Here is a 21693-nt window from a genome sequence, read left to right as displayed (position 1 = left end):
CCACCTGAAGTACCTGGCTGGCCGCAGCCGGCCACAGCTGGAAGCTGTAGTTTTCATCATGGATTCATCAGATACTGATTAAAAACTTACTCAGGGTCATGATTCCTATCCTGTATGAAGAATATGGGGGTGCAACCAAATATGGCAAAACCCCTACCCCAGGGAGCTCCCAGCAGTGAGGGGAGCAGGAGAGCAGCCTAGCATTGAATGAATAGAGGTGCATGAGGCTTCTGAATACAAGCCAAAGCACAGTGAGGACACACCGACAGAAGTACACATGGAAAGGCCTTAGACCATGAGGGGATGGGACAAAGGAAGGTCAGCCCGGCTTCTAGAGAAGGTTCTGACTGGACAGCATGTAGAGTTCAGGCTCACTGTGGCTGGAGACAGGGTTGTATGGAGGTATTTAGTCTGTAGGGCAACTGGCCACCTTGGAACACAGTTGACAGGGGAACCCTTGCAGAAACACTGTTCAGATAAAGGTTAAAGGACTGGCACTTTTCCATGCATAGGTCAGATTTGTCCTTTAGAACGCCTAATCTACACATATTTTCCATTTTGAAATTTTGACAGAACTGAGGACTAATCTGCAAGGGCTCCAAAATGAACCCAGAACTAAAGGGGACCTCTCTCTATCTTAGTCACTTATTAGTCATTTATGAGATATTTGAGAAAGACTTGGAGGAAATTAACCTTACAGATATCTGCAAAAACAGCCTTCTAGGCAGGAAGAACAGTCAGTGCAAAACCCAGAGGCCCAGAGCTCATGTGGCCAGCGCATTGTGGTTGGGACAGAATTGGCAAAGTGGAGAGTCGGAGAGGTGATGTCAGAGAGGCAACTGGAGGACAAAGCGATTTCACAGGGCCTTCAGATCCGTCCAAGGCTTTGCTTCACTAAGTTGGTAAGAAGCCTTGCCAGCTGTTCAAGAACAGGAAGGACACGGGCTTGGGTTTTTAAAAGACACTGTTGAGATCAGCCATGTAGGAGGCAGGGATGAAAATCGGGAGACCAGCTTGGAGGAAGCCACACTGAGACATAGGGACGAGACATGACAGGCCCTTGCAAACATGGTGGAGCCAGTCAGAGGCTGGATAGGTTCTACAGTTAGTCAACTGGACTTCATGGCAGTCACAGGGAGAAGGGTAAGGGTATTATCTTAGTTTGGCAGGTCTGTGGTAACAAAATAGCACTAACAACTTAGGTTAAATAACAGAATACATTCGTTCATAGTTCTAGTGGCTGAAGTTTGAACCAAAGTATCAGCAGGTTCAACTCCTCTGAGGCCATGCAAGAAGGATTCACTCCAGTTCTTTCTCTTAGCCTACTGGTGGCGTTCTTTATCTTTATCTTTTTTTCTTTTTCTTTATCTTTATCTCTTTATCTCTTTATCTTTATCTTCCAGGCGGTATTCCTGTCTGTGCGTCTGTAACATTTCTCGTCTGTAACATTTCATTTCTTTTTAGGACACTGGTCATACTAGATCAGGGCGCACCCCTAATGACTTCATTCTGATTGTGTTTGCAATAATACTTCTCTCAGATAAAGCATTTTCTGGGATCCTTGTGGTTGGGGCTTTGATCTTTGCATTTGCTGGTCATCTAATTCAATCTGTAACAAATGACACCAACAGTCTAGCCTAAATAGTTGGAGACAGACGCCACTGACTCAGATAAGGGAGGCTAAAGCACAGTGAGGTGTTACGTTTAGAGCAGGAATATTTTCCTTAGGATAGAAGAATCCAAGCCTCAGCTCTTACCTTAGCACTTGCCTATAATCTTGACATTTGAGAGGGTAAGACGGGAGGGTTACCATGGATTCAAGGACAGCTTTAGCTACAGAATAAGCCACTGACTCAAAAACCAAAATAAGTAAGTGGATTATAAGTACAAAATTTGGCAGAAAAATGGCTCTGAGACATTATTTCATATACAAAATATACATATAGCTTTATAGATACAAAACTATAAATAGTATGTGTGTGAGGAATATGTATATGTAAAATATCTGTGTGCATATACTTGTACAACATGAAGTTGTAGATGAGGTCAGCAAGACCACAGGCAAGACCTGAAAAGGAATGGGGAGCCAGAGCTGGACCCTGAGAGCCCAGGGACTGTGGCGTCAGAGAAGAGAAAGCGCCTTAGTTGGGACTGTTGCCAGGAGCGAGCTCAACAGCACCTCGTTGCTTTCAGACCAATCTCCCTCATGAACATCGATGCAAAAATACTGAACTAAATCCTGGCCAACCGAATCCAAGAATGCATAAAATGATTTTTTAAAACCATAAAACATAGGGGGAGGGAAGAGGGCTTATGGGACTTCGGGGAGTGGGGAGCCAGAAAAGGGGAAATCATTTGAAATGTAAATAAAAATATATCGAATAAAAACAAAACAACAACAACAAAAAGATGAGTGCTCATGGAGCCATGTCCTAAGAATACATGGATACGTGGCCATGTAAGAATCAGATAACGTCAGGAGCTTGCTTGGAGGGAGGCTGGCAGCGGAAACAAAGGGCAGAGGTCAAACAAGAGCGCCACGCCACGCACAGATGGCGGAGGAAGGCCGCCAGGGACTGAGGAATGGGATTAAACCAGCTCCTGATATCTGAGGTCCAAAGCAAGCAAAATAAGGGAAAGTAAATTTAATACGAATTAAAAATAGAAATCTTTGGTTATGTTTCTTCCCTTGGGTATTTTTTTTTCCTTCACTGCACAAAGTTACAGAGGAAACAGCAATTTAAAATTCGTCTTCCTGGTTCCTTTTAATGAAATACAAGTCCCGTGTTGATTTCTGACAGTTTGATAAGAGTCCCCGAGGTGACATGAAACCTTCTTATCATGGGGAGAAGCAGATGTGGAAAGATTTACTGTCAAATCCTACTTAACAGAGAAGCCCACTCCTCTCCCAGCCTCTCAGAAGACGCTTTAACAACAGGGTTTCCATGAATAAAATGACATAGGTAAGCACAGAGTGTAACTAGGAGAACCCTTTGCTGCAGAAACCACATCTCTGGCTCTTCTAGGGGAGAAAGGTCACTGGGATTGGCCCAATCCATCCAGAACATTAGCAATATCAACTAAAGCTAAGCATATGTATACCTGGTAAGCAGTCCTTCACTCCTATTCATCCACTCAACAAAAATGTGTTGCAATATGCTTAAAAGCATGTACATGGCTGTTCATGGTAATGGCTACACTTTTCTGCAAGCATGTTATGTTTTGGGAAAACTTAGTATACACACTCATAGGCACACACACACACACACATGCATGCACAGGCACACACACAGGCATACATGCATACATGCACACATATGTTCACAGGCACATGCACATGTGCATTCACAGGCATGCACACAAACACATGCATGTGCACAGGCACAGCCATTAGAGAAGCTCGTCTGTTTATCCAGTCCAAGTCTCAGCACCAGCAAAGCAGAAGCGGATTCAGTTCAGCTTCTCCAGTACTAAGGGGCGCTTTGTGGTCTGTCGCTTCGGCAGTTCCTCTTCTATCTGTGACCAAACACCTAACAAGAAACAACTTAGCAGAGGGAAGAAGGTTCCTTTGAGTTTATATTTTGAGGACATCTAGTCCACCCTGGAGGGGAAGGTGGGTGACAGGCCACTCAGTGGCACCAGAGTATGTGACAGCTGCTTACTCACATTTCCGTGGAAGTGACTGTGGGACATAAGCAGACTGGACCTAAGACACCTCAACGCCCACCCGACCTCACCCTCAGAGACCCACTTCCTCCAGCAAGGTCCTGTCTCCCAAAGAGTCCACAACCTTCCAAAACAGTGGCTAACAGCCAGAAACTAGGCATTCAAACACATGAGCCTGGAGGGGACATTTACCACCTGTGGTAGCACTGTATAGCATTGGCCTGTGGTGGCACTGTATAGCATCTGTGACTGAAGATTCGTGGAAGGAAGCTGTGTCTGCAGAGGCTGACTGACTGGAACTTCAGTGACATGGAAACATTGGAATGATGCAGGTCCAGAGCCCAATTACAATCTCTCTTGGGCTGCCTTAGCCCCATAAAGAGCCATCCCTTGCCCACCTCTGTGTCAGACCTAACATCCTGATAAACAAATAAAAACTTTATCATTGTATCAACTTAACAAAATCCTATTCTCCACCAATCAGCAGGCCATCAGATAGCGTCTGAAGCCTAAGGCTGAGAATTCTTATGCTTCCTACCAGTGCCCCTGAGAAATGACTAGAGGTGACCCTGCTGTTACTGTATAGACATCAGTATACGGCTTTCACATTGGAACACTAGTTTGAAGGTAACCCAAATCTGTGCTTCTGGGCCAAAATCACTTGGCTTCAGAATAAATGATCATTTTGTCCCTTTGAGGTAAGAGCTGTGTTATGGGGGTAGATATATTTAACCTTACAAGTGATAAAGAAAATGCAAATTAAAAATACAAAGTGCCTTGTTTAATGCCAAACTGACAAAACTTGGGGTATATTTATGACAATAATAAGTACATGTTGATAGTCAAGTGTAAGCTGATGACCTTTGTGGAATATCGTCTTAGAGTTTCATTGCTGTGAAGAGACACCATGACCAAGGCAACTCTTACAAAGGAAAACATTTAATTGGGGCTGGCTTACAGTTCAGGGTTCAGTCCATTATCATCATGGTGGGAAGCCTGGTAGTGTGCAGGCGCACATGGTGCTGGAGAAGGAGCTGAGAGTTCTACCTCTTGATCTGCGGCAGCAGAAGGGGATTATGCTCCACACTGGGCATAACTTGAGCATAGGAGACCTCAAAGCCCACCTCCACAGTGAACCATTTCCTTCAGTAAGGCCACACCCACTCCAACAATGCCACACCTTCTAATGGTGCCACTTCCTAAGACCAAGCATTCAAACACATGAGTCTATGGGGGCTATACCTATTCAAAGAATCACAAATGTGGATGGTCTTAAAAATACCTACATTCCTTCACTGTTATATTTCTAGAAGTTTATGACACATGCACAGGTATGGCCATAAGGACTTTCACCACAGGCTAATGATGAGTGGTTAGTGAACAAATAAAGATGTTACATAACACTAGGTAGCTACTAACATTACCACTGAATATTTAGTGACATTGAACAAACAGTGAGCACACTGTACCATACATTGCAGTTTAAAGGAACATACGTGTGCAGAAAGAGAATACCAGAAAGCTACGCCAGGAGATGCTGGTAGATTCTGTTATCTGAGTGGTAAAACTTCAAGTAGTCTAAAAAGTTTTCTTTACGTACTTTCAAATTTGCATACATCTGATAAGAAAACACTCTCCTGAGTAAGCAGGTAAAGCTACTTAGCACACTAGCCTGGCAAACCTGGGTTCAACTTCTGGGACCCACATAGGAGAAAGAGAGAACTGATTTCTCCAAGTTATCCTCTGACACACACACACACACAAATTTTAAAAATGATTAGATGTCAAAATGTTTTTAACTTTAAAACGATCATTTAAATGGCAAGGCAAGGCTAGAAATGTGCTCAGGCTAGTCAAAGGAGCAACGGTCTCCCCATGATGGGTACTGGCTATGAAGGTTGGCTTTTTAGTGAAGAAGCTAAGCAGACTCCTCCTCTCTGCCACACCAAGGGAGACAGCAGGCAGGTGCATGGACAAATCCTGGTATTCCTTACGAGAGCTGTCCCCAATCCCCAGTGAATGAAGAATATTTCTAAACATATGGAATGAAATTTACTCTCCACTGAAGTTCTCCACCATAAATTTATTTTTTTCCTAACATGTATGGCTACAGTCTGTGGCAGGATTTTTCTTGTTCAATTAATTTAAATATTAGTGCAGCAGGAGGCCTGTGATTGGACAGAGAAGAGAGAGGCAGAGTATAGAGTGACAGGGACAGAGACAGAGGAGCCAGGCAGAGGAGAGAAAGCAATGTGGAGGAAGAACAGGACAATTCAGCTTCCATGGGGCTTTAAATAGCCACAGACAGATATAATATCATATAGGGAAAGGGTAATTGGGGTAACTTGTCTAATCCAGGTGGACAGCTTGTATCATTATCAATTGGCCCTGAAATTATTGTGTGGGTATCTCATGAATTGTGAATTTATTGTTATATAAACCTGACTGGTTAATCATAAGCTTCAGGAGTTTTGACTTACTGGGTTACTGGGAATTGTGAGAGCTAACCATGAGGTGAGCAGTCTGTGCATGGGCCTGGTGTGGCATTGACCTGCCAAGGGAACTCGGGAGCCCTGGGCCAGAGCGTCTACCAAGATGAGAACACCCTGTTGGAGCCATGTGGCCCGCCGGTGCCTGGTGTCGCGTGGGAACTTGCCATCCTTTTTAATATTTCCTGCAACAACAGTCCTTTTTAAATACCCTTTTTGGCTGCAGTGACCACACTTATTCAGCAGACACTTAGCAAACACCAGTGAAAACCACTCAGGTATAAGACCCTGTTCAAGATCTTTTGATCTTTTTGTTTTATGGGGAGCTTTCCTTTTGGTATATATTTACATATAACTTCCTAGAGCAAAGTTCCAAATATAGGAAACATATTCCAGCTTCCACAACAGTCCTAGTAGGTTTTTCTGTTAGTATTAACTTGGTGCAAGCTAGAGTAATCTGAGAAAAGAGAATCACTGTTAAGAAAATGCCTCTATAAGATCGGGCAGAAGGTCAGCTTGTGGGGCATTTTCTTAATTCAGTGATTAATGGGGGGAGGGGAGGGCTCAGCCCATCATGGGTGGTGCCATCCCTGGACCAGCAATCTGGGTTCTATAAGAAAGCAGACTGAGTAAGCTATGAGGAGCAAGGCAGTAAGCAGCATCCCTCCACGGCCACTGCATCAGCTCCTGCCTCTAGGTTCCTGCCCTGGCTTCCCTCAGTGGTTGACTGTGCTGTGGATCTATAAGCTAAGATAAACCCTTCTTTTCCAAAGTTACTTTTGATGATGGTGTTTTATCACAGCAATAGAAACCCTAAGTCAAAGACAGAACCTCTTCCTAACAGGGAAAACATTAAGACGGTAGGCTCCCAGAGTCCCTTTTTGAAATTGAGCTGAGGTGGTAGATATGCAGGCCTCCCCTGAGGGTTAGAGCAGCTGCTTAGGAGCACAGACACGAAGCTCACAGCATCCTTTCCAACGCTATATTGCTGCTCCCCTAAAATCTGCACTCAGTGAGTGGCCCTTCTCACTCCCAGGTGGCGTAGGACCCGGATTCAGCTGCCCAATTCCTAGTGCCTGACACCAAGAATTAAGTCTTTTTTGGATTCTCAACCAAATAGAAATAGAGAAAGGACAAATAAAAGAAACAAACACTTGTGATTTGAAGTTTACAAAATAAGGAAAATTAGAGAGTTTCATTCTTGTATGTATGGGTATTAGTGCTTACATATGTGTTCATAATGTGAACATGTATGTATGTACATGTGTATGAATGTGTATGAATATGTACATTTGTGTGAATGCTGTGCACATGTGTGCATGCACATGTGCATGTGTGTGCATTTGTATACATGTGTGTACATGTGTGCATATATGAATGTGTACATTTGTGTTCATGTGTGCACATGTAGACATGTTCATGTGTATGTGATGTATGTGTGTGTGTGATATGGTGTGTGTGTGCACATGTGTGTAAATGTGGAGGCCAGAGGTCAATCTTGAGTATTATTCTTCAACAGCTGTCTGCTTTGGTTTTTTTGAGACTTATTGGCCTGACTCTCACCTTGTAGGTTGGTTACTTGTGACTAGGCTAGCTAGGCTGGCTGCCCAGTAAGCCCCAGGGATCCTCTCTCCCTGACTCCCAGTGGTAGTGGATTAGAAGTGAAGCAGTCTAGCACCCTGGGTAGTTTTTTTGCTTTTTTGTTTTTTCTTGGTTCTGGGGATTAAACACGGGTCAGCACCCTTTCAAGGCTTTCGGATTGAGCTTTCTTTCCAACCCAAGAGTCTTTACACATTCAGACCAAATTTAAATAGCACCTGAGGCCACACAGGCAATGAACTAGATGAGATCACTGTCTGTATAAATGCACACACATAAGGACATTATCAAACAGAGGCCAGGGTTGCAAATGAGAATGAGAACATGCCCCATCTGAAAAGGAGAAGGCTGGCTCCGCTCCAGTTCACGCCTACCATAGTGGGGTGCACCCCTACAATTCGAATAGCTCTAGCCTTTGATTGTGCTTACTTATTTTTAAATCTAGATTCTTTTTATGTGCGTGTGAAAACCTACAATTTCAAAAATTGGCTCAATTTCAATGACAGATCAGGTATGTTTGGCAGTAGAACACAAAATCTTACTTACTTGAACTCTACTGTATCTGAAAATAACTGCCTATAGGGTATGTGTGTATTTGTGTGTGTGTGTGTGTTTGAGTATATACAGGAATGAGTATGTTTGTGTGTGCATGACTATGTTAGTGTATGTGTGTGAGTGTGTATGAGCATGAATGTGTTTGTGTTGGTGTGTGCTTGTATGCATGTATGAGTATATATGGGAATGAGTGTGTTTGTGTATATACATGTGTGGGGCATGAATATATTTGTGTGTGTGTGTATACACAAGCTTATGTGTGTTATTCTGTGTTGTGATTACAATATGCACCCACACAGCAACTAAGAACAAGGACACAAGGCCCACTGTGGGGGTTTTAAGATTAGGGTGAGCTCTGAGAAAAGAGCTAGAACACATATTGTTAGGAAGTCGGGCTGAAGGAATGTTTAGAGCACATAATGTTATCTCTGTATTTAGAAATACTTTTCTCTGTGCTAGGGAGGTCTGTGTTTCCTAGGGTCTCAACTGAGGTAGTGTTCCACACTCCCACAGAACCCAGAGATGAGACTCTATCCTCTTTGATGTGATTATGTCAAAGGGACGGCTCCCAGGTCTGGGAGGAAGACATTCCTAGGCTGTAAAACCATAACAAAGCTTTTTAAAACAGCTGGAACAAAGAAAGAATGTACAATTCCTACAGTCCTAGAATTTCTTAATAAGTCCTTTAGAGACATCGGATGGCCAAGGTCAAGAAGCCATCAGAAATTCACCCACATTAAAAAAGGGGGGGTACTTCCAACTTAAGTCCTGGTGGGTGCTAATGCACATCTGCAGGCCAGATTCGAGAAAGTATCCATTCTACACACGTTCAACCTTAGCCAAGTCCTTACTTCTCACCTCTCATACCTAGAACACTAGGAAATCAAGTCCAGGGAGTAGTGTATCTGGGTAAGAATTCTATGCCCCAGGGTCTCCGCCTCTGGGTGCTTATCGTGTGACCTACACCACAGGCTTCTATGAAAGACTGGCCAGTTTATTTCACCACCTGGAACTTTGGTAAATGGGCACAAAACTCTCACAAGAAATCTACTGTATGAAGAGTGATGTCTAATCTAACACACATACACACATACACACACACACACACAAAACAACAAAAAGCAAAACTCAATCATTGGCAACTACAGCTAGCTGGTGTGGTTAGACATTCATTTAAGCCAGTTGTCACCTCTGTGGTATTATAAAGAACAGTACACTACAAAGGACATCAATATCTAGACATACACAGAGACCTGGGGAGAAATCTGTTACAGGAAGAATAGCTTAAACCTATGGAAACTATGGATAGCAGAAGAAATGCGGAAGAGGTAGTGAGTGCCTCTGAAGGCATACCCTTTCTGTGGCTGCCGCCCAACTCCCCCAATCCCTGTCCCCTCATCTTCAAACATTTTCCCACCCAGACCTCACATCTTTGTGGTATTTAGCATATGCATGCAATGCAGTTTTAAATATTTATGGTCCTTGCTGTGGGACTTTTGTTTCTCACATTTATTGCTTGTAGCATTTTACCCAGAAAAAAGTCCACAGGGGCCCTAACAGCCTTGTCAGGAATCCTGCGTACCCCACCCCATTTGTTTGTATCTTAGTGGCTCTATAAAGTTTTGGAGATTTGGACTCTGCCCTCAAACTGTTCTCAGAAGTGGTCCGTTTCATCATCCAATGAGCTCTGCCTGGTTGTTGATGTGACGCGCTCGTGGACAGAAGCCAGGCGCCTATAGTAGCGATCCTGGAGAAAACTGAAGCAGCTGTGGCCATGTAATTTAAAACCTCAGCAGAGTGTTCTGCACTCCATGCACAGCTTTAGTGCAACATGAGGGCTGGATGCAGCTGGCTCTCGGGAGGACGCCCTCGCCTGCTGCAGGACGGAGAAGACTGAGACGGGGAGGCAAACCTGGGTGCAGCCGGAAAGGTCCAGATAGAGGAGCTTGTGGCATCCGTTCCCCAGGTTCAGGTACTGTAAGCCTTTGTCGGTGAACTTGCGGCAGTAAGCCAGACTGAGGTTCTGCAGGTTGTGGAAGTGCCTGGAGCGATGGGGCAAAGACGGGAGGAAGGAAAGTTAAAGACTTTTCTCAGGTCTTTCTTGAGCCTCTAGGACAAAGAGACCGAAAGTTGTATTCACCCTGCGCGCCCTTGCAGATAGATGTTCAGCAGTTTTAACAATTGCTATCTCTCTTCCATTGCGTGAGGTGGGGGGGGGGGGGGAGGGGGGCTCAGTGATGGAGAAGGTAGTGCATGCCTGCATTTCAAAGGGAAAGAAGGGAAATCTGTCGAGGGTTTTACAAAACTTGATGGGCTAAGACTTTTCTTGGCTGGGGGGTAGGAGGAGCCTTGCATGCATATTATTTGAGAGTGTGTTGCTGAAACCCAAGTTAGAGTTTACTCGCTAATTTTTGGTTCTGACCTTTGCCAAACTACTATGTGAACTGTTGAGAAAGATAAACATTTAATAAACATTTTATGGAAAGGAACTGTTCCATCATGGTGAGGAACTGGGGTAGAAAGAAGACAAAACCTTACGAATGGGTCTGATAAGAAAATGATTTAAAAGCCAGAGATTCCAATGTGCATGGTTTTGTAAGTAATGGTTTCCTTATGATAACTAAAAATGATGGTTTGGATTGATAGGCATTCAGGACTTAAACATGGGTTAAGAATATGGAGTAGTTAAGTGGGCAACACTTGAGACACATAAAAATTACACAGGAGGCTGTCAAACTCACTGGATTTGGAACAGGAAAGATCCCATTACCACAATGACCAAAATGAGAGCTTCCAGAAACAGGGAGTGGGTGGGGGGAGTTAGGATGAGTCTGTTTCACCACCACGTAAGGGCTGGCATTTTCAGGGCACTCTGAGGAGAAGCTTCTAAGCCCTCCCTCCTCAGCATGGCATTCTTCAAAAATTATAAGGGATTCTTGCTGCCTGCTCGTGCAATAACTATCAATATGCTCTTAGTTTGGAGTCTGCAACAGCTTAGCGGCCACTGAGTACTCTAGAAGTAGGGAGAAGATGCCTCTCTGCCTCTCTTTAAACTTGCAAAGCTTTGCAAGTTTATCTTTGCATACATGGGAAATAAGATATGCAAACATTGTGGATAGGTTAGATTTAGCCCTAAACTCAAAAATTCAAGTCTATATGATTTAATGGCTCTATCCCATGGTGAATTACTGATTGAGAACACACGTTCCCCTCTGGGAATGGCTGTGTGCATAAGATTCCACAGAAGAGCCAAAGAAGCTTTTGGACCACAGTGGCAGTGGGGCTGGACCTGGAAAGAGAGACCGCTCTAATATCCAAAGACACGCCCCTCTCCTCAGCGCGCACGGAGGGGGGGGGGGGCCGGCCCAGTGGGCTGAGAAGTGCTTTCTCTTTCTCTTGAGCCAGCTTGGGGTGTCCATTCTAATAACACTGCTCTAACAAAGAGATAGGGAGTGTGTGGCAGACAGGACACACCATGAAAAATACACTAGAACTTGGACTCTGACCAAACTGACTTAGAATCAGAGCCCTGAGGCTTGCTACAACTTCCCTATCCCAGAGCAAACTGAGCTTCTGGCTGCTAGTGAAGACAATAGTCTTTTGTTTAGGAGTTCCCCTTTGGAGCTCTTAGCAAACTCTGCAGCTTAAGGCTTTTCTGACCTTCAGTTTTCTTGTCATGGATTTGGTCCCATCTGTTCTTGCCTTTGAGAAATGTGAAAAATTAAATGAGTATTCTGATCTAATAGTATTATCAGGAGGGTGATTTTCGATCATTGAAAACAGCACAGGCACAGCAGACTTTGAGAGTTTATGCTTTGTTATTATTACTGCTACCACTACCACCAAAATAACAATACACTGCTCTTTTAAGTGTGTGTGCAAGCATGCGTGTCTGTGTGTGTGTCAGTGTGTGTTTATTTGTATGTGTACATACATGTCCCTGTGTATTCTCACTCGTACACATCCCTGCAATCCACACATGCCAGAGGACAGCCTCAACTGCTAGTCCTAAGACGATGTCCACCTTGTTTTCTGAGACAGTGTCTCTTATTGTCAAGCATGCTAGCCAACTGGGCAGCAAGCCCAGGGAATTTGCCTCTCTCTGCCGCCCTAGGATTACAAAGTCAAGGACCACAACTGGCTTTTTTCTTTCTTACATAGTTTCTGGCAGCTCAAACTCAGGTCTCAGGCTTGCAAAATAAGCACTTTATCAACTGAGCTATTATCCCAGGCCTTTTATGGAGTGTGCACTGTCTGTTTTCATTTAACGAAGTAGATCCTTGTCTGGCAAAGTTTGGAGGTCATCACATGAGGTCTATACTTTGCCCAGACCTATCATTCTACCTGCTTTAATCTATATGATCTGCTAGTAGATCTCAAAAATGAGAATTAAGTAAGGGACTTACTTAACTATTTTTTATTTCTATAATACAGATACTTTTTGCTACTTTATAAGGTCTATAGATCCTTTTAGCATGACATTTTAAAAATATTTGTGTGTGTGTATGTGTGTGTTTGTGTCTGTCTGTCTGTCATTGCCTTAGCACTCAAGTGGAGGTCAAGAGGACAACTTTCAGATGCTGGTTCTTTCTTCCCATTATGAGGGTCCCCGGGATCGAACTCAGGTGACGCAGATGTCTTTGCATACTGAGCCTTATGTCCCCCTGGATTTCATTTGAAGTTTGACTGAAAACAGAGGATTTTTCCCACCATCAAAACCCGTAAACAGGAGCTGGGTCAAGAGCACTTGCTGTTCTTCCAGAGGACTGCAGCTCAGTTCCCAGCACCCGTGTCATGCAGCACACCAGCACACAGCCTGCAAACTCGGACTCCTGGGGATCAGAGTGCTCTGGCCACTGAGGGAGGGCACCTGCACTCACATGCTTACATCCATATGCATACACACAGACAGACAGACAGACAGACACACACACACATACACACGCGCGCACACACACACACATACACATACGCGCACACACACATACACACGCACACACACGCGCACACATACACACACGCGCGCGCGTGCGCGCGCGCACACACACACACACACACACACACGCGCGCGCGCGCGCGCGCGCGCACACACACATCATAGACACCTGAATTCTTTCCCTTTGGGGGCAGGGGCCTGGCTGCCAAAGAGGAGGTGGTTAGACTGAATGGCTCCCTGGATCCCAAGCTGAAAGTCTCTGGCCAGCTTCCCTTCACAGTGAGAACTCGGGGGGCTCATCCTGAGTGCTAAGGGAGAGCCTGGGAATCTCTTTTCTAGCGGTCTCCAGTGTTACAGACAGAAAACTGTGGAAGGCCGAGAGGGGACAGTTAACAGTCAAACACTTAGGGCAGGTTATTCAGTACTTAGTGTAATTTTTTAATACTGGAGAAAGAAAGCTGAGTGGTGCACACCTTGAATTCCAATGCTTGGAAGGTAGTAGCAGGCAGGTCTCTATGAGTTCAAAGCCAGCCCGGTCTATGGAGGGAGTTGCAGGATAGTCAGGATTATATACAGAAACCTTGCCTTCAATAATAAAATGAACAAAAAACCCTAAACAAACAAGCAACCAAACAAAACACTGGACAAAAAAATGCTTCTCCTTCCAAGCAAGACCACCTTCCCCACCTCCCCTGAGACCACCTTCCCCACTTTCCCCACCTCCCCCACCTCCCCCACCTTCCCCACCTCCCCCACCTCCCCCACCTCTCCACCTTCCCAGCAGCACAGGACCCTGACAATTTCACTTCTGCTTTGAGAAAGAATATTTATGATGTGTTTTATGTTTCCCTGATTATTTGATGACTTTTTTTTTATTAAGAGTATGGGTTTCTTTTTAAATTTATTTTTCTGCTACTAGTGTAATCTTTAAGACATCACCAAATCTTAAAATCTTAAAAGCTTTAGTGTAATCCTGAAGAAAACACAGAAATTATTTTTGGCTCTTTTTTGTTTTAACTTTGCACTGAACAACTGAAGCATCTTAGGTTGCATCTTCAACACCAGAGGGGGGTTGCTAGAAAGAGTATAATTCCATGTATTTAAATAGAAATTTCTATCAAAATCACCAGGAAAAGGCCTAGTCTAGGAAGAAGGGAATTTGCAGATAGACTCTTTGAGTTTGGGACTCTTCGTTTCAAAAGGAAGCTTCAAGAAGCAAAACCCTCTAGTAAATCTAAATGAAAGACATGGTCTCCTAATGAGAGTGAGTGGGTGTCCACTGAGCGGGACACCATACTGTGGCAGCTCCTCTTGGCAGAGATTGAGGCTACAGAACAGATGACCCCAATAAATAAGAAAAGTTAAAGCCAAATGAAAGGTCAATTACTCTGTGTAAAACCTAATCACACTCCTGGCTGGAGATGGCTCAGCAGTTAAGAACACTGACTGTCCCTCCAGAGGTCCTGAGTTCAATCCTAGCAACCACATGGTGGCTCACAACCATCCTTAATGAGATCTGATGCCCTCATCTGGTGTGTCTGAAGACAGCTGCAGGGTACTCACATAAATGAAATAAATAAATATTTTAAAAAAACTGATCACATACCACTCAGTGCAGCACATAAGGATCCACTAAGGATCAAGTATCCAGCTGTAGCTCCACCTTTTTGTGAGGCTGAATTAGAAGCACTTGAACCCCATAGTTCAAGATCATCCTGGACAATCTTAAGAAAGCTCATTCCCCTTGTTAAAAAAAAAAATCCTAAGAGTTTTACTCCCACAGTATGGTCTGAAGGTTTTGTGGAGTATAATGGATCACCACAGGATGAATACATGTGTGCCTCCCCTAGGGTGCAGGAAAAGAAGAAATTACTGGTCGCCTGGGATGCCATGCTTAACCAGGCTTAGAATTAGGGAGGAAAAGAAGGGCTGCCCCACTGCAAGGAAGACAAGCATGCAGAGTGAAACCAGGGTATCTTCTGGGCAACCTGTGCAGGTCTGTTTAACCAGGTAATGGAGGAAGGGAGATCAGAGACAGAACAGGCAGGATGCTGTGGACAGAAGGACCGAGAGCACTGCCAAGGCTCTGTAACAGAAGTGACTGCAACGGAGGAATGAGTTCAAGCTGTCCCCGCCACGTGAGAAGGCTCAGCAGGTAAAGGCGGTCTCCCCTGCAAAGCCTGATAACCTGACTTCTATCCTGTTGCGTCACTTAGTGGGAGGAGAGGCCTGAGCCCCTCAAGTTGTGCGAACTTCCACAAGCACATGCACACAAGCGACAAAGGGCCACATCGGCACTGCGGAGGCACATGTGGCACATGTGGCCCAGCTCTTTCCCCTCCCTCTCCCCTCCCCCTTAACTGAGAAAGATCTGTGGGCAGCTCTCATTGTTAACTTTAGAAAACTAAGTCCCCAATGAAGTTAGAGAAAAATACTCAAATAAAAACCAGCATCAGTGTTGACAAAAAGGGCAAGCATCATTGTTTTCTTTGTGGTAAATGATTTCTTTGGAAGGAAGCGCTAAAGGCAATGCAGAGCAGTGAGGAGCACTGACAATGTGGCCCTGCTGGAATAGGTGCCTCACGGTGGGCAGGGGCTTTAAGATCCTCACCCTAGCTGCTTGGAAGCCAGTGTTCTGCTAGCAGCCTTCAGTGTAGAACTCTCAGCTCTGCCTGTCCCATGCCTGCCTGGACGCTGCCGTGATAATGGACTGAACCTCTAAACCTGTGAACCAGGCCCAATTAAATATTGTCCTTTATAAGAGTTTCCTTGGTTATGGTGTCTGCTCACAGCAGTAAAACCTAACTAAGACACCTAACTAAGACTGTGGTTTTTTGTTTTTTGTTTTTGTTTTAGTTTTTGGGTTTTTTTTGTGCAACAAAAATCATCAGCACCCAGAAGAATTTATTCTAAATGTTCACTGAATGGGAATAATTACAAATTAAAATGCTTATTTGGAATTCAACTTTTCTTTTTCACTAAATTAAATATGCATTTATAAAATAAATAGTCCTAAAACATTATTTGATTCATAGCCACACTAATATGCTATGTTACCTAAGGGGAAAAGATCATCTTAATATGGGGCGAGTAAGAATGTTTTAAGTTTAAAAAGCAGAGGATGGATTCAACCATGGTGGCTCACACTTGTGATTCCTGTATATGGATGGCCAAGACAGGAGGATGACCAGAGCTTCAAGCCAGCCAGAGATATATAGTGAGTTCTAAGCACCCTACACTATACAGTTAGACCCACTTTGAAAGAGAAAGAGAGAGAGAGAGAGAGAGAGAAAGAAAGAAAGCAAGAAAGAAAGAAAGAAAGAGAGAAAAAGAGAAAAAGACAATTTGTAACGTGATATAAATTACTTTCAAAATTATCTTGTAAATTCAGATTTTAACTTAAATTTTATTTTATTGTCTTTATTGACAATATTATTATTTATTATTGACTAATATCCTTCTTTTTCAAGAGGTACAAAGAATAAACATTTTAAAAACATTAGCTAGGCCGGGCGGTGGTGGCGCACGCCTGTAATCTCAGCACTCTGGGAGGCAGAGGCAGGCGGATTTCTGAGTTCAAGGCCAGCCTGGTCTACAGAGTGAGTTCTAGGACAGCCAGGGCTATACAGAGAAACCCTGTCTCGAAACAACCAAATCCAACAAACAAACAAACAAAAAAAACCATTAGCTAGTAAATGGGCAGTGTCGCATGCTCTCACCCCAATGCTTGAGAGACAGAGGCAGGTGGACCTGAGTTCAAGGCCAGCCTGAACACAGCATGAGCTGCAGGACAGCCTGGGTGTCTTAGTCCGTGTTCTATTGCTAGAGAGAGACACCACAACCATGGCAACTCTTCTAAAGAAAACATCTGATTGGGGCTGGCTGGAGGTTAGTTCATTGTCATCGTGGTGGGAATCATGTCACTGTGCAGGCAGACATGGTGCTGGAGAAGGAGCTGAGAGCTCTGCATCTGGATTGGCAGGCAGCGGGAAGAGACTGAGACACACTTCCTCCCACAAGGCTAAACCTCCTGATGGTGCCACTCCCTATGGGCCCTATAAGAGTCATTTTTATTTAAACTATCACACAGAGCTACCCACTAATTTGAAAAACAAAACAAAATAGAATAGAATAGAAGCTAGCTACATACTACACATAAAACACAACTAAGGTGTAAGACACAGGGATTGATAAAGTTATTCCACAAAAATCATAAATAAAGGAAAACAAAGACAACGGTATTAGTAGTAGAGTTTTAAAGATCCAAAGTTAGTATGGTGGTATGTGCCTGTAATCACAGCACTCAGCAGGCTGAGGCAGGAGGATTGCAAGGTTGAGGGCAGCCTAGGCCAACCAGTGAAGGCCTGTCTCAAAACAACAACACAAATCACAAAGAAACACTAACCAGGAAAATGAATATTATTTTATGTGGGAAAAATGCTGAAATCTATGAGGAAGCGTGACACTTTATGCGTAAGTTAAACTGATCCGTAAGCTTGATTACAATCAGTGAGTAACATGTCACCATCATGTGATGACATGTTAAGTCCGTGTAGAAATGCACGTTTACACACAGGAGGTTGCTCTCTTAAAGAAACTCTCCTCACTTCAAACATTCCTGAGAGTGCAGAAGCTAACGCCAAGCTGGTCTTTGAAGGAATCCCAATTCCAAAAAGCAGAAATAATTCAGTCCATATTTCTTCTACAATTAAAGACAGAAGTTTAATCATCAAGTCACCAACCACTTTAAACAAAGAATTCTCAAAAAGGAAATAATATATGGACTACTTGTTTGGAAAATGGAAATAGCACTTAACAAGTCTGTTACACTTTTCCCAAATTCTTATGTAAGAATAATTATCTGGCTTTGCTTGTGCCATTTTTGAGAGAAACGTTTAAAACGATGCTTGCATCTCATACTCCAACCCAAAAAGGACCATTTAGTTAATAAAGTTAGAAAACACAGATTGCCAGTAATGGTTACAATTAAAAACTCATCCATGAGTAACTTCAATTTTTTTTCTGTCCAAAACAATTTTTTACTAAAAGATTTTGAACTTTGAAATATGTAAAACTACTCTGTTCCTAAGAGGATGATTACACATAAATGATTATTTTATCATTAGTAATATAGTGATTAATATCTAACTAGTTCTCCAAAACTGTTTATAAATATATTTTCCGTCAATTTTTATATCTTGCTGTCTTGCAAAGAGTATGTAGCATGGGTTTTACAAGTGCTAATACAGCATTAGCTCTAGTCGATTCCATGTAGCCAAGTGGTTCTCACAAAACACTTTGATTGCCTTTTGCAAGATTCTTACAGAGGTAGCCCACCACTGATCACCACACAGTTGAAGTGTGCATATAGTCCCCGGGTCACATTATACTCATTGTTTTCAAACACTGCATTATAGAGTTAGGCGAACTGAGCCACATGGTCGGAATGCACTCTGCTGTCAATGACACAAGAGCTTGCAGTGCTGAATCAGATCATTTTAAGAAACTGAAAGAAAAAAATATTGCCTCAATTTTTGTGCTATTTACAGTGTGCTGGCTATAAACACGGCAGACTTTCAAATTTGTTCTGCTTTATAAATTGCCCTTTCCATAAGTTTAAGTCAAAACAATTGTCAAAACAATAATTCAAGTCTTATCTTGCCACGTTAACCAATTTCCTGGGGTGTGACACTCCCTGCCACCTCCTTCTAAGCTCCCAGGGATGGGTTGCTGAAAGACAAGATGGGCAGGATACAACAGCCATCAAAACCCCAGAGATGTGGACAAATTATCCTGGTAAAGAGATGCTAGGAATGAATGTGTTGTAAGTACTTATTGCCTGTCTAATATTTTTAAATATATAAGGAAGAAGTACACAGAACTACAGGATGATCAACTATTACAGATGGAGGATGTAAAACCTTGGACCACACAAAAGCAACTTTTGGACCACATGGGCCACAGTTTATTGATCTCCACTTTGGCTCATTGCTTCTTTTATCACTAAAATAAATTCTAAATGGATTATATGCCAAGGTTAAAAAGTACAGGAATTAAAAGTAAAGGATTATTAAGTGCCTGGTTGGGTGAAGATTTTCCATGTATTAAAGTATCTGGAGGAATTTTAAAAGAAAGGTCTTGAAGAATTGACTAAAACAGAGAGCAACATGCCACTTTTCTGAAGTTTGCCCATTTGTGGAAGATTATTAGAGTCAGACATAAAGAAATTGCCACCCAGAATTTTCTCTGTTTAAGCTTTTCCAAATGTCTTGTTAGTTTTCAAAGGATCTCAAGAAGTCATAGTCTCAAAAAAGTTCTCTCTTTTACAATGGCTTGAGAAATGTTTTCCCAAAGTCAAATTTGAGCATCTCCCCAGGATCAGATGCAGTGCCTGCTGAGTCTCCCCACAGTAACTACTGGATCACATATATTTGTGTGAGGTTGAAGGTTCTGCCAGATTGTGTGCTGTCCTGTGTCCTTCTCCAGAGAAGGGTTGGCTAAGGAACAGCAACTACCACACTCTGGGCACATCAAAGTCAACAGACAGTCAAAACTCAGCAGTGTAAGCTCCCTGGATGTAGAGCCATCTCAGTGGGACACACAGACACCTGGAACATGTATGGACAGCAGTGTTCCCAGGCCAGGGAGGGGGTATGTTGGAGTTCTGTTAGAGAAAGGAAGTCAGGCTCAAATGTCCAGGAAGAGGAGCAGAAAGAGGCAGGAAGTTCTATGGGGTATACTCCTACAAGAGTGACAAAACCACTGGCCAAGAGAGACCAGTGACCAGCTGTACCTGCCAGGGAAGGAGAGTGCAGACACCAGCCTGGGGTCAGAAAGCAGTTGTCCCCTGGTCATGCTGCCATGGTTGGGTGCTAATAATGGGGAATTATCTTCGAGGTTAACTAGAACAAACCAAAGCCTAGAGAAACACAATATTCTCAATGGGATATAAATAACACAAGCAGCACAGGTCAGAGGGTGCTGTTCCAGAGGAGCATGAGTTCGAGGCCAGCCTGGAGTACCTACGAGAGCAGATTTTAGTCAGTCACAAGCATTACCTGGGCAGGAGTCGCATCGTCCTGTTGGTGATGGTTGTGTTGGATAGATTGAGATACAGGACTCCAGGACAGCCCTCAGAAATGTGTCTCATGGATTCATCCTGCATAACAGAAGGAGGAGAATCAGACCAAACCCTCACAGGCCTCATCTGGCTCCATTTTCTCTCATCTCTCTTCCTGTCCCTGAAAAACACACATACACAAACATGCATACACAAATGCGCATACACAAACGGGCATACACAAACATGCATGCACAAACATGCATGCACAAACACGCATACACAAACATGCATACACAAATGCACATACACAAACACGCATACACAAACATGCATACAAAAACACACATCCACAAACATGCATATACAAACACGCATACACAAGTTGGCCCTGCATATGCTCTGCTACCCTCCTTTTTCTTTAGAAATACAATTTCAATATCTCATGATGACATTTCATTAAAGTCCTGGTATGTGGCACAAATAGCACAGTGTAACTTCTGACTGTCCAGATCTAGAAATGTGGTCACAAACTGGCCTGCTATTCTAAAGATTGGAATGGTAAATGCTCTCAACAGCTGGAATTCATTAAAAGTGGGGCCATATTTAGCTTAAGCATGTTATCTGTCTGTGTGACTAAACTTGTTGTTCTGTTGTTAAAAAGCTGGACAAAGTTTCACTGAATTTATGATAGCTCTGAGATGGTCTCAATATCTATATTTGAAAAGTAAAATGTAGACAATATACAAAGTGTACAGAGTGCGGGAGAGCCAGTGGTAGGATTAGGGTTAGGGAGAAAGGAGGCCATAGTGTGTGAGTGAAGGCTTTGGCTGCATGAGACTGGGAGTCAATGATCCCAAGCAATGTCCTTGAACTAAAGTTTAAAAAGATCACATGAGGGTCAAGCTTTGCTGGCAATGGCTACTTTGCATACAAAAAGTATAGTTACTGTATGGCATACTGGTGCATGCCTATAATCCCAGCCCTGGGAAGGCTGAGGATCACCTTGAGTTAACTGCCTTGAGTTAACCTGGGCTACAGGGTAAGACCTTGTCAAAACAAAAGAGAGGAAAAGAGGGGAGGAGATATACAGGAGGGAAAATATAGTTAACAACGGATTTTCTTTTTTTTTTTTTTTTTTTTTTTGCAGTATTTTTTTTTTTATTATTCGATATAATTTATTTACATTTCAAATGATTTCCCCTTTTCTAGCCCCCCCACTCCCCGAAAGTCCCGCAAGCCCCCTTCTCTTCCCCTGTCCTCCCACCCACCCCTTCCCACTTCCCCGTTCTGGTTTTGCTGAATACTGTTTCACTGAGTCTTTCCAGAACCAGGGGCCACAACGGATTTTCATTTATCCAATGATGGCTGATAATCTCCCTGGGAAA

The 21693-nt window shown here is 43.3% G+C and overlaps 1 protein-coding gene across 1 annotated transcript in view; it reads right to left on the bottom strand.

Annotated features, from left to right (window-relative positions):
* Positions 1–21693, bottom strand: part of Fbxl13 (F-box and leucine rich repeat protein 13) — a 192167-nt gene that overhangs the window by 58104 nt on the left and 112370 nt on the right. The window contains exons 11-12 of the mRNA XM_052173092.1: positions 20304–20404; positions 10222–10351 (exon numbers count right to left, since the gene is read on the bottom strand). Coding sequence (XP_052029052.1) covers positions 10222–10351; positions 20304–20404 — 231 coding nt within the window. The remainder of the gene's footprint in view (positions 1–10221; positions 10352–20303; positions 20405–21693) is intronic.

This window comes from Apodemus sylvaticus, chromosome 2, assembly GCF_947179515.1.
Source record: "Apodemus sylvaticus chromosome 2, mApoSyl1.1, whole genome shotgun sequence".
NCBI lineage: Eukaryota > Metazoa > Chordata > Mammalia > Rodentia > Muridae > Apodemus > Apodemus sylvaticus.
This window is presented reverse-complemented; position numbering and strand designations above follow the sequence as displayed.